The 25,606-nt window shown below is 40.3% G+C and overlaps 1 protein-coding gene across 2 annotated transcripts; it reads right to left on the bottom strand.

Moving 5' to 3' along the window:
- Positions 1 to 1,400: 1,400 nt before the first annotated feature.
- On the bottom strand, positions 1,401 to 24,564 carry TOM1L1 (target of myb1 like 1 membrane trafficking protein). Of its 2 annotated transcripts, XM_031046362.2 has the most exons (15): positions 24,415 to 24,564; positions 24,195 to 24,279; positions 22,002 to 22,080; positions 16,174 to 16,323; positions 15,639 to 15,758; positions 14,166 to 14,273; positions 13,355 to 13,471; positions 9,837 to 9,970; positions 7,380 to 7,440; positions 5,898 to 6,015; positions 4,982 to 5,063; positions 4,403 to 4,463; positions 3,546 to 3,618; positions 3,198 to 3,270; positions 1,401 to 2,490 (listed from the first exon to the last, which is right to left on the bottom strand). In XM_031046362.2, exons 1-15 carry the CDS (start codon positions 24,470 to 24,472, stop codon positions 2,427 to 2,429), a joined length of 1,383 nt encoding a protein of 460 aa, XP_030902222.2. In that variant the 5' UTR covers positions 24,473 to 24,564; the 3' UTR covers positions 1,401 to 2,426. The 2 variants fall into 2 exon arrangements, with proteins under 2 accessions (XP_030902222.2, XP_030902223.2); XM_031046363.2 differs by lacking the exon at positions 22,002 to 22,080 and having other exon boundaries at positions 24,415 to 24,433.
- Between the last annotated feature and the right edge of the window lie 1,042 nt (positions 24,565 to 25,606).

Here is a 25,606-nt window from a genome sequence, read left to right as displayed (position 1 = left end):
CTGTTACCATCTGAATGAGGAAGAGTAGATGTAAGCATGTCAAATCTGTGGTATGGGTTCCATTTAGAAATGCCACCCTCAAAATTTTGATGCTGTGTTCAACTCAGTACACTGGGCACCTCCTACCTGTGTATGAAATGCTTTGAAGGGAAAGGCAGTACCTGAACAACTACTCTGCACTGCAGCCTAAATTAGTATCCTAGGAGTCTCAAAACCCCAAAGATCAACCTCATTCAAGTCCAGCAGTGTTATCAGTTGTTCAGAGGTACTCGTAGGGGCCCTCCGTACCATCACAACATGCAAGTCTGTATTCAGGTAACTTGTTCATTATCTCTGGGGTAGGGATAATAACTGCTTATCATAGCTTTGCAAGCAAGGAGGGAGTTGAAGAGCAAGTTTTAAGTGACCTCTCATTTTCAGACAGGAATGACATTTGGCCCAGTACATTACCTGCTGGGCCAGTTCTTTCTACCCCTTTCAACAGATGAGAGCTAACAAAGTAAGGCTAATGTTGGTTTGTTTGGACCCTAAGAAGGCTATGTGTGTATCAGAAATAACTTGCAGTTACTGCAGTCTCAGTTATGTTTGCATACAATAATTTTGTTTTAAGTGGATACTACCTTTAAAATGCATTACTTTAAAATGCACCTAATGTACTTATTAGGTGATTAAATAGATTCTGGATGATATTCATGTCACATCTGCACTGTATTAAAGTTTTAAAACTTTTCATTCTTTCATCTTTCTAAAGCATTTTATCCAGCAGAACACGTGGAGCCCACACAAGGGACACAGATCTGTATGAATGAGCTTTATAATCTATGATTCCAATTATGCCTCAGTAAGAAAAACCAAGACAAATCTTTGAATCCAGGCTAGAAAAAACACTTCTTACCTGGGCTGTCTTTAGTTCATTGCCTTTTTGGAAGCTGAACCGATTACGACACTTGTGTCACATTGATTTATTCTGACCATGTGTTTCAGGAGAACAGGAGCATCCTCCCTGGCAAGTACCAGTCCCCTAAAAATGTGGGTTTCCCCCCCCACAGAGACCGAGCACATTCTAGCCATCAAACGAGCTCCCTGACCTCAGTAATCAGCCAGTTCCCTGCCATCTATCTATGACCATTTTACTTTACATATGGAAAGTTCAGTTCACAATCATCCATTATGGATCACCGCACCAAAATAACTTTTTCTGTTATGCTTCAGTGTCCCAGGGTTTTACCAATACAACTAAGCTGTAGGGAAAAACTGATCCACCTCAAATCCTCAGCAGTTTTCTCAGGCTGCTGTCCCGACCACTGCAAATAATACAAGAAAAATAATAAATAAAATACTTTAAATATTATCTACATTTGGTATTTCATGGGATACGCATACAAAAACTCAGACATGATGGGGTTAACTTCTCAGTAAGCATTTCATTTTATTTGGCATTTTATGCTCCAAAATTGCAGAACCAACTGAGAATTCATCACTTAAATCAGTTAACACAGTGAATAGGTAAAATACAGTATTTCACAACCCCCCCTAGCTTATCAGCTATGAACACCAACCAAGTTCTCAAACTTTATATCAATTATAAATTCAGAGAACTATACCTGTTAAAGTGCACATTTTACATTCAGCATCAAAATAGACAAGGCACTTTAATTATTAAGGTAATTGTTATTAGCAGGGTTACACAGTTCGAGTAAACAGATAACCACTGCTCATCTGCATTGTAGATGACTTTTTTTCCTTCACCAGAACCACCTCTGCAGGGCAGGAACACTGAAAGGAATTACTCATCCCTCTCCAATATTTACTGAGTAAATAAGAGTAACACCACCAATGGAACAAGCAGGGGTTTTTCTGTTCTGCTCATCATGGATGACAGCACCTCAAGTCCCAGCTCAGGTTCTTATGAAGATAAAAATCCAACTATATTGTGGGCTTGTAGGAGGAAAAAAGCTGTATTCAGAATATGAATGTAGGAGAGTTAACACTGCATGTCTTCAGACATCTATCAGCATCCTACATACCAAAGCCCCCTTTAAACTTTTAGTGAGGTAAATACAGCAATGAGGCCGAAACAGAAACTGGGTTCACAGATTCTGTAAACCTAACATTCTTTTTGTTTCTGTCAAGTGTTACCTGATACACAGATGAATTTGGAATTCATATTTTAAAGGCCCTCAAAATCCTTGAAAAATAAATCATGAAAGTCACCTTGAAGAAGACACAGTTGAACACTGAGGACAAGTTATCAAGGTGTAGAACTAAGTAACACTTCAACTTCCACACAGCTCAATAAACAAGTATTGGAATACTATGTCTAAACAAAAACCTGTTCTGTTATTCACTTCTATGTTACAGGAAGCACTGCACAGGGCCAGCATCAGAGAATAACCTGCATTCAGCAAAAGATGTCACCTCCATCTTCAGCATTTGCTATTCTTTTTAGCTTCTGCCTTCAGCACAACATCAATTTCTTCATAAATAGCTCTGAAAGAAGAGGAACAGGGCAACTCCAACATCACATTTGTTTCACCTTGACAAAGTGCACCAACAAAACCATGAACTGCCAAGAACATGCAGTGTTTGCCTAACAGAGCAGCACCAGCTGCAGGATGCCCAGGTTTCCATGGAAACAAGGAGCAAATCCTATGGTGTTTCTGTGACAACACATTTTATTCGATGAGATACCTTTGGATGTGGTCACTTTCACCAAAATAAATTTGGAAACAGGAGGGCAAAAATGCAAACAGCAAAAGCATAGCATGTGGTGTGCAATTAATGAAACCTTTGATGAGGTTTTTCTACATCAGAATTCCTCAGAAATAGGTTTTGTGCTGATGGCTCAAATTTTTTACAATATACTGGTACAAAAGGAGAGTTCTGCCATCAGTTTAGTTTTGTATTAATTTTCTATCACTGGAGAGATTTTATGAGACTGTGTTTGACTCAGCATCACTCCACCATTTTTACAGATGCTGTTTAATGAACATATAGGAGCTTATTCCTTATTGGTCATGCCAGAAATACTGGAATAAAATGTACAAAACATAGCCACTCTCATTTACATTAGCAATCCTGTTGGCCACCCAACTCAGCCTAAATAGCATGATGTGTTTTCTCACTTAGAAGAAAAAGCCTTCTTGCCTTTGGTACTTAAGACAACTGTATTATTAGCTATTGTAAAAGTTACTTACTCAGTAGGAGCCAAGGGATCAAATTCCATTATCTCATAGTAATGAGCTGATTGTGCCTTGTTCTTTGATGCACCTGAAGAATAAAGACAGGCAGATAAAATACAGATTTAAATGTGAATGAAAAGCACGCTTGCTGCATGTTACTTTTGTGTATCTTCCTTAAAGCAGCAGATTATCTCTTGTGAATCTAGTTGCTTATACACAGATATGTGTAAGAGAAGCTATGAGTAATATGAGATTTCATCAATGCTTTTTGCACCTAGTCTTTAACAGCCACGATGTAGCCCTTAAGTTCTAACAAGAAAAACATATCTCTGTATACGTTAGGTGGTCTGCAGTATGTATTACCTGCTGCTGACAGTCCATTTGATGGTGTAGTTTGTCCTGGATTCAGAGGCACTGGGCTTAAGACAGTCGCCAACTAAGGACATCAAGCAAAAGACCACATAAAGAGACTCTTCTATAACTGGTTTGACTTAACTTCTATACCTGCTGACTTATCACTGAACTCTGACTATATCACATAAATTCTAAGGCCAACAGTAATCAATCTTATTAATCTTGATTCTCCACACAAACATCAAAACATCTTTTAGTGTTATCTACAGCACACTTGTATAATGTACTTCTGTGTAATTCGTTACACTGCACAAAGACTGCAGTATTAACAATACAGGTATCTGCTTTTACTTGTGGTTTAAAGTAGGGAATATGCACATGAGCTTGGGGACTGCTTCTCATCTTTTCCATTTCATGCTGTCTACCACAGGACAGCATGAAATTCCTAAAATTACTTCAAAGCCCTTCATCATATTATTTTTTTTATTCATATTCATTTTGGGGTTTTGCTATTTTTTTAATACCTTAATTGAGAGAGGAAACACAGAGTAACATAATGGCAGCAGGAGGAGTTCCCAGCTTGCTTCACACAGCAGCAGATTAAAATCAAGTAATAGGGGAACTGCTTTCTGCAAACTCTGCTGTGATTATGCTGGATCCAAGAAAACATACTTCAATATTAGCATCTGCAGTATCAAGAGTGGAAAACTGGCCTGGTCACCAAATAGAGAGCCTTCACTGACAGAGAAGTACCACAGAAGACACCTTTGTATCCCATTTGGACAGCAGTCAGGGTATATCATAACAGTTTTTATTCTGACAGTTGCCAGCAGAGAATGATTATTCTGAACATGAGCACTACTCACATTGCTATATGTGTGTCCAGCTGGATCACTGACACTATTTTTTGATGCTTCAGTTGCAAATCTAGGAGAGAGTAACACAACACATTGGCAGTAACTGAGAAACTATTAAAACTGTACATTCTGATTGTTATGCTGTTTTTTGCTTGTCTGTCTTTACCTTATGTCACAACTGAGAGCAGAATGGGCAGGTGGGCTAGTGTCCCATTCACACTGAAGCTAAGGAACTACAAGAACACCTCGCATCTTGAACTATTCTTACTGACCCGTACAATTCATCTGTTTATCCCTTTCTCTGCAGCATTGGCAACACTTAAGCAAAAAGCCCTAGGTATCACAAAAATGTTTTGACTGTTGAGGTAAATTCACATCTATGACTAAACAGTGCTGCAGGTGTATTTTTAAGCATGTTAAGCAATGGCTGGCATACAGGTAGTTTTCACTTGTTTTAATGAACTAATGTGTAAAAGCAGTAAATCTGTGTTCTCAGGGCTTTCTATAAACTCAGAAGATGAACTGCGGAGTACTAATACCTCTGAAGACCTGTTGTCTGTTACCATTTCTTGATAAGAGACTACTCACGGGAATTGCTGAGCTAAATCTAGCTGTGGATAAATTGATGGATGATGCTTGGTTTTATCTTCAGGGTGTGCAGATACGCCATCTGAAATTCAAAGTGATAATTAACGATCACTTAAGCGTTATTAAGTAAATGTTAGTTACTTGCACTATGAACATTGAAAGGGCAAAGTTTTGTTTGGAAGGCATATAAAGTGTCTGAAACAAATTGCTGTTTGTAACATGAAAGGCAAAATTTGAATAACTAAGAGGAGGTTTCAGAGGCAATATATTTACCTCCTTAAAATGTCAGAACAAAATCATTAGTGCTGTACATTGTAGGTATCACTTAAAGCTTCTTCCACTATCTCTAAAAGATTAAAATAGAATTATAGGCATTCATTCCTGGAGGGACATTCACACCTTTAACTTCAGTATATGGACTCTCCTAGAGCGAATAAAGGAGGGGCTTTTGCAAACAGTCATGCAGAGTACCAAACTTAGGGTCTTTACTCACTCCTCTAACTATGATAGAAGTCTAAAGTTAGAGGAGATGAGTATCTGAACTGTTTCTAACACTGTCTCCTGAAAACTCAGGACATCAAGGACATCTGTGTTTCTTTTCTCCAGGTCTACAGAATAAGCAATGACCAGATTGTTTTACAGGCTTCACTGTAACAGAAAACAGAGCATGTTCTACTGTGCAGATTTATGTAATGGGGGGAAGATTACTGCTTCCACCATAAACAAATCACAGGCAACCTTATGGTAACTTACATTTTTCTCCATGTACACATATCAGTTCTCCTTTTAAGGAGATTTAAGGAGCAGCCTTAAGGTCAAGCAGTATCTTTGTTTTCTTTCTTATAAGGAACTTGATTGCTCCACTATTGGTGAAGCTTTAGGAAACCAAACTGCAAGAGAAACGTGCATCACTTACTACGGCCTGAAGGAGATGCTGCAGAGTCAACAAGCATCACTGCAGACACAGCAGATGGCGAATGCAAGGAGAGGTCAAGTAGATCACTTGAGGGAGCAGATGGTTGTTTCCTGTACAGCTTAACATTTGAAAAGGAATAAGGTTTTTGTTTGGGTTGGTTTGGTTGGTTGGGTGTTTTAGAGGAACTTGCACAGCTTAAACAAATTGTGGGGCTTTTTTCCACAGAACATAAACTTTTAAAATCATATTATCATTTTAAGTATGAGAGAATACCAGGATTTTCGCTCTGTGTGTGTGTGTAAGATCACTAGTGAAACAAAAAGTGCTTTCCAGAGATCAGTTTCAGCTATTTCAAGTTGCTATTTCAAAAGATTAAGGAAAACAATTCTGAAGCAGGAAACAAAATGAACTCAATTCTAAAAAGTACCCATGAGCTTGTTTGATACAGGTTTGATATCGATCTTCTGATTGATCCTGTACAATTATTTTCATGCCTTTTACTTATGTTACTGAGGTTTGGTACATACTTAGGAGATTGATTTGGGTAGGGAAACTTCAAAATCACAACAGTGTTTCATAGGACACAGAAAAGGGTTCCCTTTGTTTCCCATCTAAATGTGTTAGAATTAAAAATGTAGCCAACCAAAGATTTTAATAAACTCACATGCTTGAATCAGACAGGTTTGGTAACACCAGGTTAAAAATAAGGGTGATGCATTTTAAACTTGGGACTCCTGAATAAATGAAAATGTACAGACTGCACCATTCAGACTATTAAACTAATCCAACAGAGCATCCATCAAGCAAAACCATCCACCTACATAACCAGAATGCAGTTGTAGTGGCTTTTCAAGGAAAACAAGATCATCTTCTGCCTTTTTTTAATTGTCAGCTGTATTTCAGCATTCACCACGCAGTCATTTTTATATTGAGCTCTAAATTATGAAACATTATGGCTCAGCAGAAACTGAAACATGTGCAAAACTACTCTGGGCAATATAATTATCAATAAAGGACAGTCATTAAAGATTTGCTACAAGCCATTATTCACAATCCAGAAAAAGCTTTGACTCAGGGGAAAAAAACCCACCAGGAACAGTGAGTTTTAATAGTATTTTGGTCTATAAAATGCCTAACTGAGAACAGATGAAAAGAAACACGATGGCTCCTCACTTTGTAGATGGCAGATAGTAGTGCTGAGCTGTAGAGGTATTAAACCAGCATTTGAATAGATCTCTCTCTCATTTTTCCTAACCAAGCCTCCATCTTAGATTTGACATTATTTGCTACTTCAGTTAAAAGAATCTGCATGAAATTCTACAAGTTAGACTTTAGAAAGATCAGAAAGCTCTTTCTAAACAGCCTGTGTCTCCTCTACTTCAACTAGAGAATAAACTTCTGCATATATCAAAAGTGTGTTTGTCACGATGAACAGGAACAGAAGAGTACTTACAGCCCAGCAGTTCACCTGTAGTGACTCACCTCTTCGCGCTCACGTTGTATCCTCTGATTCTCCAAGAAACGCACTCTGTTTCGGGAGAACCTGTTGAAGTTGCAGAGCTAGATGTTCATTCTTGCATCTGTGAGGTCATTCATAAAACTATAAACCAGGTACAATCAAAGTTTTGATTATCAAGACTCCTGAGGTGCCCAACAAGCACTACAGGTGCTTTTCCCTGGGGCACTTGTCTCTGCAGTAGACTCTTCCCCAGAGCTGTGGTCCTCCCATCACCTGAACCAACACCAATCAGCTTGTTCTTGGGCTTACTTTTGGAGACAGCCATCTGTTTCTTCCGAAATAAAATCAAGGCACAACTGACAAAGTTTGCCTCTGTTCATGGCAGGGTAGTAACTATGAACACCCACTGTGCCAAACCTGGTTTCTTCTGACCAGAACACACTCCCAGCTGAGTCCCAGGAAACCTTCTGTCCTCAGTGGTCCCCACATTCCCTCATGCCATCTCAGGACAAACCACAGGGCTATTGTGGTATGCAGCCTGCTCATTACTTCAGGCATTTGTAAAAAGGGGGGAAAAGAATCCACCTGCAGAAATATTTATGTACTAGGAGTAAGAACAGTGCTACATGGGGCCCAAAGGAGACCCAGCCAAGTGATATTGAGCATCCGTAAGGTCAACCCATTTCAGAAATAAGATCCCCAAGTGGTATGGCCATGAGACTGTCTATACAAATGCACTGGCTATTCAGGGTTACCATACTAGCAAGGCCCACATAAGACAGTATAATGCAAGGAGGAACAGAAATAAAAAACCCAAACAACTTTCCAACTGCAGAACATGAAATATTAATCTGAAATACAGAACATGGAAGTTGCTGGAGCCACTAGAGGGAGGCATTGTTACATCCATCCATGTTCACTGCGCAATGGTGATTGCTCCGGATTTAATTTGGAGTCCACATTAATAATGAGAAACAGAAAACACAGTATGACTTGTCTTCAAACAATACACATAGTATGAAACAGATGCAGCTGGTTAGAATCAGTTTGTCCTTTACATATTTCATTGCGCAGAGGGAGTTCCACAGCACCAATCTTCTGCAGCAAACATTAACTGAATACATTTTAATATTTAGCAACTCTCAAGTGCAATGCAACTGCACCCAGGAAGACTCATTACGGTCCATTAAACCATACTATTACAGTACTAAAAAGCTGTAGTTTTCTGTTCAGTTTCACTATGGCAAGTTAATTGCTCCCTCAGTCACCAGACAAGTCGTTCATAAGGGATTTCTTGAATTATACCCACAGTCTGTAACTCATAGCTGAAGAAGTTCTTGGCCTTGACAGTATTCATCAGTTGTAACAAAAACATAAGCCCACATCTGATTTCAGTGGATTTACAGAAGCTAAACAGAATTCTGGTTTTGCTTTACTAAAATGAAAAACTTCCTAAAGTAAGAAGTGATAACACAATTCTTCCAGGGCAGTTATTGTAAAATATGCCAACACTGCTGTAGACATAAGATTTAAGGATAAATGAAAGCTAAATGTTGTCAAGATTAGGCCCAAAGCTTGTACCATAACACTCAAAAGAATCACTGGTATTTTCAGCGCAGTGTTCAGAAAAGGATTAAAAAGAAAAGACTACTAAATTCTCTAAATCTGCTAAAAACCACTGCACTTGATGCATAATGATTTCTAGAACGTATCTTAGCCATGGAGGAGATCAACTACTTAACACAGAAGGCTAACTCCTATTAAACCAGAATACTCTCCATGAGTATACTTGTAATATTTTGGGGGATAATACTGGAATTTTGAGTTTAAAACTAATTCCAGTTTTGCTGGCATCCAGTCATGCTACCAATGACGCAAATAAACAAATATATAGGATGTCAAAGCGAGCACTCTGTTGCTTCCACATGTGAAAGAAAAACATTTTCTGCTGTAACATAAGTAGAACAGCATGTTTCAATCTAGCTGAGAAAAGCAAGCAACTCTTAGGCATGCAAGGAGGCTGCTCCATAGCCCATTTCTGCAATAAAGCTGTCAAAGTTGTTTAGAAAGGAGAACAAGTATTCTTTCCTGGAAGCATATACACTTAGCAGAGATAAGGACCATCATCAGTACCAAGGGGCTTGTAGCAGACTCTGACAAATTCACTCTGTGCTACCAAAAAGGAATGTTAAACTCCTAAATGGTTTTTGTGTGCCTCCATCTGACTTCCTGTCTGTGCTGTTAACTTATTTTACCACATTCTAATGGTTTTCCAACTACCTTTGTTAATCATTTCTGAGGTGTTTGGGAGCAGGCAAATACATAACTTTCTCCTTTTGAATCACTTTCTTTTCTGGATTTAAGCATAAAAATCTGTCTCCTTGTGGAGGATCAACATTAAATATAAGGACTATCTGCATCTATTAAGTGCACTTAGTAAAGATACCAAGTGTGAGGAGATAGGCTATGTACTTACTTACCTCTCATGTCCCAGGAGGACATCATTCAGATCTTCATTTACTTGTATTAACTCAACTATCACATCTTCATTCTCCACTGTCACCAACAAATCCATGATCCTCTCCTGCATCATTCGACAGGTCTTATACAGTTTCTGCCCAAAGCAGAGGAAGAAGAGAAATATATAAATCATAACTGTGTCTCCCAGCTCGTCAGTTCCGTACAAGAATAAGACTTGAGCACTGCAGCCTCATGTGAAACATTCCCTAATTTACACAAACCACACGCATACCAAACATTGCAAATAGCATAATTTTCATGTCTTTGATCTCTGCAAGGCAGGTTGACAACTCCTATCATCACAACCAGCACTCCTACCCAATCCCTACCTCCTGACCCACCTTTATTTCTCAAGATATATCTGCCTCTAAAGTCTGAATTACAAATTGCAAAATAATGAAGACCCCTCTGGGTGATGCAGAACAAATCTGATTTGATCCCGTTTGCAGCTGATTAAACTCAGCAGGATACTTCACATGGATGTAATGGATGTGATTCTGCTCAAGGTCTGCTTGAAGAAAAGACAATAGTAATCAAAAGGATAGAAGTGCTCCATGACATCAGCCTAACTATTCCCTTAATTTGGGAAGTTTGGCAGCACTTAATCTATTCATTTTTTGAGGACGTAACACAAACCCAGCAGAATCAGCTGATAGAACTGAGTTTGTTGAACAGAATTCTGCCCTATTGCCAGTTGAAATAGAAGACAGTTTATTTATATTCCTCTCCACTGCAGATTTTGCATGCTCAAAGAAACAAATTCTTTAGCAACAGGAACTGCAACTCAAGCCAACATTTTTTGCCCCCCAGTGTGCATTTGCAAATGCTGGCTCTGTGTCAGGAAAAGAGGAAAAAAAAGAGGGAGAAAATTAGTCCATTTGCACAGTGCTATTCAGAAATTGCTCTGGTATTCTTTCAAAGTGATTTTTTCCTCAAAACCCACATATTTCACATAAGTAAAGGCTTTTATTTATGTAAAAAAAGCAGTTCTGCACCCCTTTGCCAAATCTGCAAAAGGATTACAGAGTACTGCACCTTTCAGTATTTATCTTCATAGCCCAGGATAAAACACACAGAAATGTATTCAGCTTAATGTCTGTAATTAAATTTACAACCTCTGCAACTTCAGACTTTACTACCATCTAAAAAAAATGCGTATTTCTTATGACTCCATTATACAGGCAGACCAGCTCCTGTATAAATATCCATATTCAACAGAGAAGAAATTGAGACACTTGTTTTTTGTAGCACAAATTTCCTACATTTTGTTCCTACCCACAAAGATGCAGGCACTCTTCTGTTCTGAAAGCTGGAGTTTTACAGTGCTGGATGACCAGCTGGAATAACAATCACCAGTGATTCCAATGAATTTGTACTAATTCTTACCAGCTGATGACCTGGACTCAAATTCTTGCATGTCCATCAAGTACATCTATTTATTACCCACTACGAAAGTTTGTTACCCTTCTTTGCTGACACTGAGCTTTAGCTATTCTTTAACTACTGCTCCTGGTCAGCCCATTATTTCAACTGAGATCTGCCTTGTCCAAAACAGGGTGGAGAACAGGAGGAGCCTAGCCACTAATGAAGCTGCAGAACTGAAAGTATGTTGCACTGATCAAGTTTACCCTGTTAGAGTTTTTATTGAGGGCCTCCAGATAATCAGGACTGAAATTAATGTCTCCAGCTCTCTCCAAGCCTAAACAAGCAGCTTTTTTAATAAAGGACTTTGTTCTCTGACAACAAAAGCCTAATCCAAGTAGAGCCACAAACAAAGGGGAACATTAAACACTGTTAAAGGAACAGGCTGGCCATGCTCGATGCTTGATGCACAGCAGAAAAGCACAGAAACAACAATAGTGAAATTAACATAGAAGGAATGAATTTTCAGTCACTCTCCCACAAATGGGAGCTCCACACCCTGTCCTCAAACTTTTGCCAACAATTTTATTACTGGGAGTGTCAATAGGAATCCACTGGTTTACTGTGGGCAACCTAATATGTGCAAACACATGCAGAAGGGCCAGAGTAGGAGACAAGAAATCAGACCTATTTTTCCTGTTTGCAACCAGAAACACTTGCTTTGTTACAGACAGAACAGAGTATACCAAACGAGTGCACTCTCCCACCTAGGGCTGGTTAAATCATTAAGGCCAGGCTGCACCTTGGCAACCTCCCTGGTGTACTTCACTACAGAAGTAGTGTACACAGAACAGCCATGGATTAGCTGCCCAGGTGGTGTCCAGAGCTGGAACAACCTATGCTAAGCCCTTTAGTGTAGGCAAAGCAAGCCCTCTGCAATCTATTACAACAGCTATTTTGCCTGCGTAAAAAGACTGCTCTTCTCAGCCCCTCACTTTGCAGGCTCTTCCTCTTTGGACTCATAGCTCCACACACCTCTGCAAGACATACAGTGTTGGAGATGTGAGGAACGTCCAGGAGAGCAAAACCCCCAGAAAGATTGCATCTGTCTCCTATCTGGTTTCCTCAGCACTGCCTGTCATTAAAGATGTGAGACAGCAATGCCACCTCACAGTATCTCACCTCCAGTTGTGAGCCAGTCCATAAGTGGACACAGATGAACGGCACAACCTTGCAAGTAAACCAACCAATAAAGGTTCCTTGCAAAGGAAATATTCTCCACTGAGCAAGAGCACACTGAAGGCTTGCAAAAATTAGATCAACTCTCCAACACATTTAATGCTGACAAAGTACCCAAAATACTTCCTCATCATAGCCATTTGGAGGCAAGTTTAGAAACAGAAGGGTGTGATAAAAGCTTTTTAAATTCTTGCAGACAACATGAAACAGAGAGATGTCCACTGACACAGGTCACTTGAAATGCTGAAGTATTAATGCATTCTTAGTATTTGTAATAGAAAATACAGCACAAGCAAATAGAAGAAATTGCAGAAAGAACATCTTTATGTTCACCATCAAATCTAGACTGTTGCAATACACTTCCTTCAGGCTACACTTTAAGAGCACGTGGAGTCATCCACAGCACAGCAAGCTCCCAGTCTTTGAGGTCACGCACTTAAAACTGATGCTTCATATTCTTCACTGCCTTTAAGGTACTGGTAATAATAAAGAGAGCGCTGAAAACTCCAGGACGGATATGAGGGAGAGAGACTGTGTTATCATCTATTTTCCCACAAGGCAACCGCGTTCAACTGGAATGTTCTCCGGGCTGTTTGACAGAACGTGCTTAACACAGAATGCTCCATTACGAAATTCCTTTGCCCTTGGAATTCCCTAGAGCTTCAATTTGCATTGCAAGCTGTATTGTCTTTTCCTGACTATGTAGATGTCAGGGAAGGTGAAGGAAACAAGAGAAAGCTGAGCAAAACCAGTGGTAGAAACCTGTTGTTGGTTTCCATTTGGCAATCTGAATCCAGATGATAAATGAAAGGATATAACACATTTTAAAATCAACTTGGACCAAACCAATACACCCCACCAATGAATTATCTCATACCTGTAAAAGATTCATGTCATCTGGATTTTCAGAGCCAGGGACATTTTCTTTCAGTATTGATGACATGACTCTCACATTTCTTTTTGCCATATCCAGTTCACTGTACAGTTTTCCAATCTGTTGAGGTCAATGGGACAGAATATTGTATAGGTGAAAAGAGCGAGCAGAATAATTCTTATCTCTAACATGTACTTTCTTCCCTATTAGGTATAATATAAGCCTCATTAGCATTATTTCACTCTGGTGATATACCAAAATGAATGGAATCAGCTCAGCTTTTATATGTGCAATCAAACTAAGATCCAAGTCTGATAGTGCTATTAGTTTTCCTATCAGTTAATCCTTCTCACTAAAGTTACTGCTACTCTTTTCAGTTAACTACAGGCCAAGCAGGAAGGGAACTGTTCCTTCCTCCCTGCTTTTTGGAACAGTCTCTTCACACAAGCCTTATACAAAAGTAAGCTTGGCTTTCCCACTTATCTTTGAAGTAACTTTTATCAACTTGCATGACAACATTGTTAAGACATCATTAGGTATTCTCATACTTGAGTAAACGATTCCACTTTCTGGTTGGGATGCAGGCTGTCATTTATTGAACTCATTTCTGTGTAGTCTGCTTTGGCACACCATCATATAAAAGATGTTCAGGAGAATGAACCTAAAGCTGTGAATATAGAGCTATACCACTTGAACTGATGGTCTCTTCCAGTGCATTCTTCACTGCATCTGGTCATCTATATACCCAGGCTGTTCACACATTAGCACTACATTTCAAGTGGACCCACCATCCTCTCAACCTGCAGTACTGCACCTGATCAGGAGTCAACAACAATGTTGGGCCTGTGGGAACAGGCTGTGAAGGCTGTTTTGGAGGATTAGAAGAAGATGGTGACAACTTTGTAGAAAGCTGAGATGAAGTCTGCAGAAAGACAAAAGAACAGAGCTCAGGTTTAACAAAAGAACTGAAGCAGACATACTGATGAGAGAGCTACAAAACATCTTTGCCAGATCAGACAATTGGGCATTGGCTTTCTCATGATCAGTGCTCACAGAGAATTTGTTGAACAAGATTCTATTTACAAGAATAAATCTAATGGTTATTTTGTAATGAAATGAGTTTTGGAATTCAGGTATCTTTTAAATGGGTTTTGAAGCAAATTCTACCATGGAAAAAGTGGGAATGGCTAAGAACAGGCTAGCTCCTTGAGCTCTTGAGCCATCTAACAGCCAAAAGTCCTTCCCAAAGTGCCACTGCAATTTTATAACAAAGGATAGTTTAGAATGTAATCACACTTGGAAGCAGTGGAAAAGTTGGGAGCTAAAGTCTGGGTGTTTCCAGATAACAAACTATAAAGGCCTTATGGATTGAAAAGCTGGAGCACTTTACCTCCAGAAGGCTTCACTTGCATGGCATCTGAACTGACTGTTGTAAAACAAAATAAATTCAAATCTAAAACCCCATGTGCAGAAGACTACACACAACCAAGTCCTTCACTTCCTAGAGAGTGAGGTAAAAACTGTGCTCAGGTCTGGTGCTGCTGAGATCAGCAAAATGTTTGCCACTGATTTGGACGGGCACGTATATGTGATAGACATGTATCATCTGTACTGTACTTGGTGAGAAAAACAATACTGTCTATTCAGAACGTTCTTCACACAGCTTGTTCAAACAACCTTTACATACATCAGCTTTTGTGCATTCCACTATCCAATCATCAAGTCAAACTCAGGATAAATCCGAGTCATTCCTGTCTGCACAGATCATAGATATCCAATTCTGCAATTGCAATTGGCCGATTGTTTTCACACTTCCCAAAACTCTTGTGCAAACAGATGCAGATACAGACAACAATCTCTTCTTAGAGATTTCTACCTCTCTTGGCTTAATTTTAAAGGTAGATAATGTTCATATTCTGAACAGTGTATGTTTTCACTTTGAGACCCTCAGAAGTTGACAAGTTTAGAACACTCAGCTCTCATTTATCTGCCCAAACCCTTTACACATTTCAAAAGGCTCAAGAGATGCTTCCTTTTTGAGAACACAGTCACTAATCTGCAGTTTGAAATAAACTATTATATAGGCCAGGTTTCTTTGTTGTTATCTTAGCTGTTATAATTGAAACTGATTCCTCCTCACATGCTTAAGTAGGTTGGTCATATTCTGCCCTGGAGCACTTAAATAAAAACAAAACAGACACACCTGCTTTGTCTACAGAGCTCATACAATAAACACATCCTGTTTCTGATTTACAATAGATAATGAAATACCCTTGTGCAATCCCACCTTAGGTTCCCCTCTGCTGGTGTCAGAAGATGGAAACTCCACTCCTTTCTTCAGCAATTCTAGATAAACTTCTTTTACTTCACTCACATCCACAGTTCCTTGGAAACCTCGGGCCCATGTCTAGTTTTAAAGTAACAAGAACAGTAACAGTCATAGAAATGGACAGTCAGTGGGTCAGACAAGTGTTTCTAGAACACACAGTCCTAAAGACAGGTCATGTCCTCCATCCGCTCCAGCTAACTCCACACTCAAAGCAGCAGGAACCACAAGAGCTTTATCATTCTGCTTACTAAGTGCAACCACAGTGGGAGCACATACACAGACTGGGAAGTGAATATAAAAGGTGGAGGTTGACAGTTTTCCAGTCCTCTCCCTTTGTCTTCCAGTTTGTGCTACTCATACATGAAGCAGCGAGAATGAAGTTTGCTTTAGGAAAAGGTTCCCATGAGCATGTTGCAGTACAGAAATGGGCTGCAACACTAAATGTTCCCCATATGGTGGAGACACAAACATGTACTGTTTACTTTAGACTTACCATGATGAAGGACAAGATTTTCTCCTGCATGTCAATTGGCAGATTATATCTTGGATTCAGTAGTTTCACTAGCGTGTCCTTACAGAAATCTTTCCTCACAACCAAAGACTGGAATCTTGGGCCACAGTTCTCTATGCACATGTCAAGCAGCTGCACACACAAAAAGCTTCAGTTACATAGATATTAGGAATAAAAGCCAACTTGACTGCTTTTGTGTCCTTTTGTTTAATTTGTTCCAAGGTGGTATGAGGAAATAGGTATGAACAGATTATATCCACCTAGATATTTCACTAGAATGTTTGATGGGATTACTACAGGAAAAGAGTAACTCACTGTGTGCACAAATATACCCACACAATACTAAATTACACGTGTTAGCCAGAGTTACACTATTTTTAAGTATGATCACCCTTGTTTCCATGTCATGGTAGTTACTAAACATAGGGTACCTTAACAGCATGAAAGCTGAACATAGCTTAAAAATGGCTTGTACAGATTTGGTAATAGAATTAATTCACTGCCTAATATAGAGGCACCCTGGGCTGAGAGATTCTTAAGAACTCTACAAGAGAAAACAAGAAGATTACTAAATGCCTCCCTTGTAACCTGCTCTGTGAGAGAGAGACAAATGAAAACATAGAAAAGAACAAATTCAACATCTTGGAGTACAATTTCCTCACATTTTAAAGGTCACATTGATCTGAAACAGAATAGTTGAATTGTTCCAATTGTTAGATTCATCTTTATGAAAGACGTCTACTCCCAAAACTCTACTTGGAATGAATGCTCAGAGTAGGATCCCTGCAAGCAACACGTCTGAGCTGCGAACTAGAGCAGTACTCGATAATGACATAATACTTCTCCCTTGTACACCTGGAGGTGCCCGATTACAATTCCCACCTTACAGAAGATATATCAGAAGCTGTCACTACATCCCAGGCACTGGAAATCAGGCCAATACAAGTCCTGATACGAAACTGTGGTTAGTCAGATCAGGTGCAGAATCAGAAACAGACCTTCTCTTGCCTGGCTCAAATCTGGAGATCAACCACAGGACTATGATGGCCCAAGTAGAGAAAAGCAGTGACTCTTGTGCTTTTTGCTCTTCAACCATATATTTACTTTTCCTCCTATTTTAAGAGGGAGGATGGAAAGGTGAAAGCAAACAGTTGAAATTAACAAAAGTTTGCAAATGCAAGACAAAACTTCCCTTGAATCATGCAACAAGCACATTATGTTCTCAAAAGGATACACCAATTTCAAGGGACACTACTGTAATCTTGATAAGAGTAGGTTAAATACAGTTTCCTCTTCAGAGCAGACTATATTTGACTAAGTCAAAATAATTTTAGTAACTCATTTTCTAGCCTCGGGATTTGCGGATTTTTCTCCCAGCGTGATCAGGAACTTATGGGAAAACAGGTTTAAGACCAGAAGAAAATAAATTGCTGAAATGAAACCAGGGTAGAACAAAGAGATGCTGGCAACTGCTGTGCAAAAACACAGCTAACTGAGAGATAATTACAAAAAATTCCTGGCTTGAATCATTCTTCATTTGAAAGAGTACATGAAACATATGCTAATAAACCAAGCCACTTGCTTGTGCAGTACTTCAAAGATGGTCTGTGTAAAACATTTTCAATCCAGTGCACGGGAAATCTAGTATGTTACTTGCTTTTAATTTGCTACTTAAGAGACTGGGTATTTACTCTTTGAATGAAAGTACTCAACTAATGGGCTAGATCCTCCACTCAATTATGCCAGTCCAGCCCAGTCACTCAGAGGGAAACTAAGCTGGTGTAAAAAAAAGAAGACTTGAACTCAATTACTTTTAACTGGACTATTCATGAACAAGGCACTTTTGTGCTAATAACACCTTTCATTAGAATTTCAATATAGTTATTTATCGTTGCAAATAGTTCTTCGCTTTCTCAAGCAGTCCCATTGGAATGAATAGATCCATGGTGGCTAAGTCAACCACTGTTTCACACTGCACAGTGGTATCTCAATAGAAACATGTTTTAATAACAGAATTGGCAAGTTAACTTCAACCAAACCATTAATGGCTGAAGAGCAAATGACAAGCAGGACTCAAGAACTGTTTGAAGTGACAGAGCTGCTATGTTCCAGACTAGCTGATAGCAGATATCCAGCTGAGAGAAACAGGCATCAAACTGCAGTAAAAGCCCTCTGGTTCACCTGACAGCAATACAGAATTAAAGTGATAAAAGGCATCTGAACAGAGGTGAAGACAAACTATAAGGCAGAAACAAGATGGGAAGAAGCTGGTGGGTATAACAGGAAGTCAGCTACATTCCTTATCAATAGAGATTTCACTCAGAAATTGGTAAGACTCTGCCCATCTAAAGCAGCCAGGAATAGTCCATAAAGTTGCAATGAATGGATGTAGTTTGTGATGGATATTTCTCAGTCCTAAGTGAATGCAAGAAAACACAGATGGACAGTTTGCTTCCTTGTTTTTCTGACTCAAAGTGAACAAGTCATTAATGCATCTCCAGGACTACACTCTACTAAACATACAGTGATGTCTAACCAGAGATTTTTTGATCAGTAAGACACTATTTCCAAGTGCCAGCATTTAAAATAAACCTGTATAAACAGCTTTTTCAGCTGCCATTCAACAGCTACAGTGTAGTGGCTATGTAGATTTTACCAAGATTCTGCATTTAAAAAATGTTTTTCAGAAGTCTTGAATTTTTCAGATTTTGTATATGTATATGTAAACATATGTATATATATTTAACACTGAAAGATGGATTTCTTTTGCTCCCACTCAATATCCTTTTCCTCTTTGCTCATATATACCATAAAGCGTAATAAAATTGACTGGGTCTTTTTGATAGAGGAGCTGAAGGGCGCTCTCATGCTTTTGTTTTTTAGAGCCTCTGCTTTGTGACATTTTAATTAAACAAAGGAAACCCTGAAGACCACATTTGTGATGCTAACACAGAGGTATCAGAGCAAAAATGCTCTACAAACTCAAGGGAGATCTACAGAGACAACTGAACAGGTGTCTCAGCATTCACTGCATAAACACAGTTTACGTATCCAAAGTGTATTAGCGATAAGAAGTCAAATAACACATACATGCTTTGTTGGATTCCTGCTTAGAAGTTCTAATCCTCTTCACTCTGATTGCAAAATCACCACTGCTAAGCCTGATTTCTTGGCTTTATCAAACTGTGCATGAAGCAACTTCATGAGCTGACACACATACACCTCTACCCACGTGACTTCACAAGCACCAGGTTGTGCTTCAGCGGATCAAAGTACATAAAGTCAAGCTATAGCCAACACCTTATACAGCTGGCACTCATCCTTCTTCCTCCAAGTAAATAAATCAACACCTGTGAGCCAGGAGGAGGAAGATACTGTTGTGATTTAACATCTCTCAATGACAGAATCAGAGCTAACACGTGCAGTGGTGCTACTTCAGATGAAGACTGTCACATTTCACTCCATGTGTATTCTCTGGGAATAAGCTCCATAAGCAGTTTCATTAAAAGGATTAAATTCCAGAACACCAAGGTTGAGTAAATAAAAGTGGATCAAAGTACATTTCAAATTAAAAGTGATTTGTAGATATGGTGCCTTCTTTGTTGTGTCTAATGCAGGTAAGGGAGACAATTTTGTGTACAGTCTCAAGAGTAGGACCACCACATTTACTGCAGGAAATAGAAGTGATAACTTACAGTTCATCAAAGAAAAAAGCCCTTATTTTTTAGGAATTTGGGAGAAAAACAATGTAGCAAGAGTGTGTATGTGTGTTTTAGGAATTGAAAACTGTCTGTTTCTCCATTCGCAATGATTTGCTGTTCCAATCTAAGCATCTCAAAATGGGAAATAGTAACAGTTTCATTAAGGCAATCAAGAACATAAAACCAGGAGATACAGCACAAAGAAAGACTGATTTGAGAACAACGGAGTTAAAAGTCACACATAGTCAGCAATGAGGTTATCGAAGTGAAGCATTTACATATGTCAAACTGATGTTAGTACTGAGAGATAACAAGAAAAAGGAGACAGGAGCAGAAGGAGAGGCAAAGGACGGAAGATCTTACACAAGAACAAAAAGCATGCAGAAAGAGAATTAGAAGAAAAGCTGGCACTTATTAATAAAAGAATCAAGGAACTCAGGGAGAAGAAACCTGCAGTTAGAAAACAGAAGCTGGGCCAAAAGGATGGGTTTGCCTGGGAGGCAGTTACATGTGTACATGTGAGTGGGTGAGAACAGAGATGGAGAAAGGGCATGAAATGGTAAAGAGACTGTGAGAAAGTGATGAACTACAAACACAACTGAAACCTGGTACACACTCCCATCTGCGAGCAGACACAATGAATTTCCAGGTTGAGAAAGTTCTTTGTTGTATATGCCTGAAACAAGATCCTTCTTCCACTTCTATGCTCTTAAGAGCTAATCTATAATGTCACCTTGGGTGTATTGGCAAAGTAAATAACCAAAGCAAGGCTCTTAAATGTAAACACTGGGTTATTATAACTCCAGTTGACTGCTTCAGATGTTCAGAGAAGGACCAAGGTGCACAAAGACTGTAGGAGAAAGAAAGAAGATCTGATACAGGGATTACAATTACAGCGGAAACCATGTGTTTCTGTTATGCAAACACATAGAGCACTCAAAAAGGTGACTCATGAGACAGTGGAGGAGGAAGCCAGGAAAGAAGTGTGGAAATGCAGTGAGCTGAAGGTATACATTGGTAAGTTTAACACATTTATCTGCACCTTTAACTTGTCAGGAGACACTTGGGCAATTGCTAAGCGACCTACAATTTGACACTATCAATCACCCATCTTCCTTAATCACTTTGCAGCACATATTGGCATAGACAATGATTTTGCACAACAAATACCAAACTCATGAGTAATACTATTAAGCGCAATGCAGACAAGCCTCTACTACCTCAAAAAAGGAACTGGCGAAGAAAACACTTCTAGACAAATAATGAAAGACAAATCCTCAACAACTTAAACATGAATGGTATGGTTCTTCCGACAGTTGCGCTATTGTTAGTCAGAAGTAATTCAGGTTGGGAACTCTGGACTTAGGACAGTGTTAGGAACTTCCTGCTGCTGCCTACAGTATCAGTGTGGTGGAAAACAGAACTGTGTGAACATGCTCCATTAAATCTTATGTTGAAATCACAATTCCTCAAGCTCTCAGATAGTTCAGAAACCCTGTCAGATTCCGGAGGCCAGGTTACCTCAAGTGAGGATATTCCTAGCTATGCCAACCTTTAGTTATAACATCTGAATCTTAAGTGGCTTACCCTGAGTCTTGCTCCCTTGCTTAACTCACCACTGCTACCCTTTCATTCAAGTTTCTCATTCATATGTGATAACACCTTTACAAAACAGGTACTGCACATTCCATGTGGGATGTGCCATACTGCATACCTTGCTCAGCCTAACTAGGATCAGTACCACAAGGCCAGCGATAGAATGGCCAAATGAAGCTTTTATGCAATAACTCAACCTCCATATCTTTCACAAACAGGTGGGGCACGCACAGAGGGACAGCCACTGGAGTAAATAAGAACTATACTACTTTTATGTACTTTAAAAAAGTTAAATCCCCCCTCCCCCAAAATGCAACTATAAATCCACGAATTTGTATCATCTCTGGAATGCCAACAGACCATCTAATCTGCACTGTGGTAGTGCTGCACACACAAACAACAAAGGCAGAAAACATCCTGGGGAGTTGTGTCAGTGATAATTTGCATGCCACCTTATCGTTTAAAATGTTTGCCTTCTTAGTATCTAATTAATATAAATACAGCTGTACTTACAGACAGGGTAAGCCTGATCTCCTTATGGTTACAGTTTTTTGAAAGCTTTTTCTTTAGTGCTTTAACTGCATCTTTAGGCCTGTGACAAATTAAGTAGAAAAAGTTACCAGTGAAGTTAGACTGCTTTTCTAGTTCATAACTTCATCCAAGAGCCAAAAATACCGGAGGTACAAGACCAAATTCAACCCTGATTTTACACCCACATAAAACTAGAGCAATTATCCCACTGATGCCAGCAAAAATCACTTCAGCATTGAGGTAAAGCAGCAAAGCAGTGAATCAGGTTTGTTACTGCAGACTCTGCATTACTCCAGAGACTTGTGCAGAGAAATTGTTATTCTCCTCCAAAAAGTCTCCTCCAAAATTATATTATTTCACTGTTTTGCAACAGATTTACTTTTCCAGCTTTTATTGCTATGAAATGGAACAACAACTGTCAACTGTATCAAGAGTTGACTGGTACCTATTTTTCATCTATGATGCAATTAAAAAATACTCCCCTGGGAGTGCTGTCAGGAGTAGGGGTGCCTTGGCTAACTCCAATCTTATAATTGCAGGATGCTTTTAACTCATCTGAGTAATTACCATGTACGGATGGACAACCCATTCCACCCCAAAGATAGTGGCATTTCTAGCCCAGTCATTTTGATGTCTATATATATACACCCCATATCTTTTAAATATCTATGTAGGAGGAAAAGGGTGGAAGATGGTATCAAGCTTATCACATGTGGGAAACAGTTTTGCCTAATTAATATAGGTTACCTATATGTATAGGGGCAGCTCAATGTTCATGATCAACAAAAATAAGATGTTCTAAAGTCACTTTAGGATCACTCTAAAATCTAAGATAGAGCAACAGGCACAACTACCATATTTCAATAAGAAAAAAAAGAAATCTTTGTTGAAAATATTTCAAAGCAAGTAAAATTAAATGGGTATTTACCATTACTGCATTTTTCGGTTTGAAATGCTAACTTCATCAGATAAAAGCAGCAATATATCTGTTTTTCTTAATCCTATGTCATAGCCAGCCATATCAGTAGAGCATTAAGAGCTGGATGGGAACATGAGAGTGGAGAAAAAAACTTCCCCTACAGAAAGCTTAACTACTATTATTCCACTCCTGCTTCTTTGCTTCTCTCACTGAAGCATCTGGTCAGGAGTTGGATACTGCATTAAAAAACCCATTTGCCTAATTAGATACAGCAGTTCTGCTGTTCTTAGTACCCTGCTGCAGACTGTGACTAGTAGTTGCCTAGGAGGAAGTTATAAGGAGTTCCTCTGTAAGCATAAGCTGTGCACAAGAGGAAATGCTTGATAAAGAGCTCTGCTGCATAGAAACTCCACATAGAAACTAACACTGAGGGTCAAAGTGTGCTGTTGCTTATGGCAATGACCAGAAGAGAGTTATTTACCCTCCATGCTCTAACAGCCATGGGTGAGAGTGTGGGATCCAAAACAATGAAAGGAAAAGCTGATATGAAACCACCCAAACCCACCTGTGCAGAAACAACACTAAAGCACATCTTACATGAGAACAATTTCCTTCTACAGGTAAGAACAGAGAAGCACAAAGCAGCAAGTGGCTGTTCAGCGCAACCTCTGTCCTGGTTGCCCTGGGTACACACCTTGGTATGACGGATCCCACTGAACAGAAACCCAACCTTAGCTTTGCTCCTGCAGTGACAGAGGCACTGCACAGTGGGGAACTCTGATTAAGTTAAAAGCATGGAGCTTTAAATGGCATTGTAAGCAACCAAATGCTCAAGGTCTTTTTTTCAGGCAGGATTTTGCAGAGCACAAGGATACCCGTTTTGCCTGATAAGCAGTACAGGTTATACAAAATACATCAGACTCGGGTGAGAAACCTGTTACCACCTTTCTTTACTGCTTGTCTATGGGGAACAGCCTACACATCTAATCTACAAGTCCCCATAGCTGAGCAAGAGGCACTGAAACAGACAAAACTCTTCTCTAGGAACCAAAGATACCGGCTCCCTGCTGCTACTTTGTTTTGGGTAACTTTATATACACATCGTACACCGCCTGCTCGATCCTGCCTTGCCCTCGAGCAGCGCTGATGCTACCTCCGAGACTAAACCCGGCTGTTCTCAGCCCTGCAGGCGAAGGGGCTGCAGCAGAACCCCTGACACTGAGCCGCCCCCCGGCCCCCTGTCCCGCACCGCTCACCCCTCCTCCGTCGCGTTGATCACGTCGCAGATGTGCATGAACTGCCCCCAGTCCTCCGTCTGCTGCGATCCAAGCGTCGCCCGGTCTGAAAGGCCAAGGGGAGCCGCCGTTCAGGAGGAGCGGGGCCGCTCCGAACAACCGCACCCCCCAACGGCCACCAGCGGGGGGGAAATGGCTCCCCCCGGCTCCCCTCAGGCGGGGTGCGGAGCTCGGTACTCACCGACCAGGCTGCCCACGGCGGTGCAGAACGGGTCCTTCAGAGCCTTCCCGAAAGCCATGGCCGCTGCTGCCGGAGTCGCGGGGCCTCTGAGGGGCGGCAGCCCCGTCCCGTCCTGCCGGATCCGGCCGCTCCCTTCCTGGGCCCGGGGCGGGGCCGCCTCCAGGTGCCGTCGGGGCTCTTCGTTGGTGATCCCGTGCGGGCAGCACCGCAGCGGCTCTGCCCCGCGGCACTGTGAGGCCGCTGCTGACCCGGCCCGAGCCCTGCTCCTGGAGTGGGTTGGGACCCCCGAGGACCCTCAGGCAGCTGCAGACGGTTCTTGACAGCTGAGGGCACGGGAAAGTGGGCATGATGTAGAGCAAACCTCGGCAACACCCGGATGGAACCGACCCAGGGCTCCTGCCGGCACCTGCGGCTTGGAAACCAATGTTAACAGCAGCCGAAAGGGGAAAAACACAAGTCTTGCAGCACTCACGCACAGAGCTGCTCAGAGGCACAGATGACTGATGGTCATTTTGTCTTTACAGGTGTTTTGAACAACTTTTTATAGCATAACTGACCTAAAGGATCCACTTTATACAGGTGTGAAGATCTTCATGTACAAAACCATAAAAATCAGGTTTTCAAGTGCAGCAATGCAGCTTACATGCACTTGTAAACTCATACCTGATGCAATTTGCTGGTTAAATTGGTTGCATATAATTCATTCATTTTAAAACAGAGCTGCAAACACAGGGTGGTAACTTCATCTACACCATACAGCACACTGTGTGCAGGCACATTTCAGACTTGAAATCACTGGGACTGACCACTGCTCCTACAGCGTTCATACGTGTTTTCTCAAACCCATATGTTCTTTTCTGTTTAACAGGATTTAACGGGAACAGATGCACAGATCTCAAAGAAGCAGTGAAAAAACAAACAAACAAACCAACCACCAACAGCGTGTGTAAGTTACAGCCATAAAGTCATCCTTTGTGTTATGCAGGAACCACTAACACGTTGTGCTCACCACATACACGCTTCCACATGTGGGACTCCCTTGCTACAATTACTATCAATGCCTTCCATTGTGTCACTTCATCTCAAGTGTGACTGTATCTCAGGCCTGTACAATACTTGGGAATGAATGTGGCATGAATGAGAATTAAAACCTCAGCTGTAATTTTTGTTGACTGAGAGTTGTAATTATTTC

Source organism: Melopsittacus undulatus, chromosome 11 (assembly GCF_012275295.1).
Source record: "Melopsittacus undulatus isolate bMelUnd1 chromosome 11, bMelUnd1.mat.Z, whole genome shotgun sequence".
Classification (NCBI taxonomy): domain Eukaryota; kingdom Metazoa; phylum Chordata; class Aves; order Psittaciformes; family Psittaculidae; genus Melopsittacus; species Melopsittacus undulatus.
This window is presented reverse-complemented; position numbering and strand designations above follow the sequence as displayed.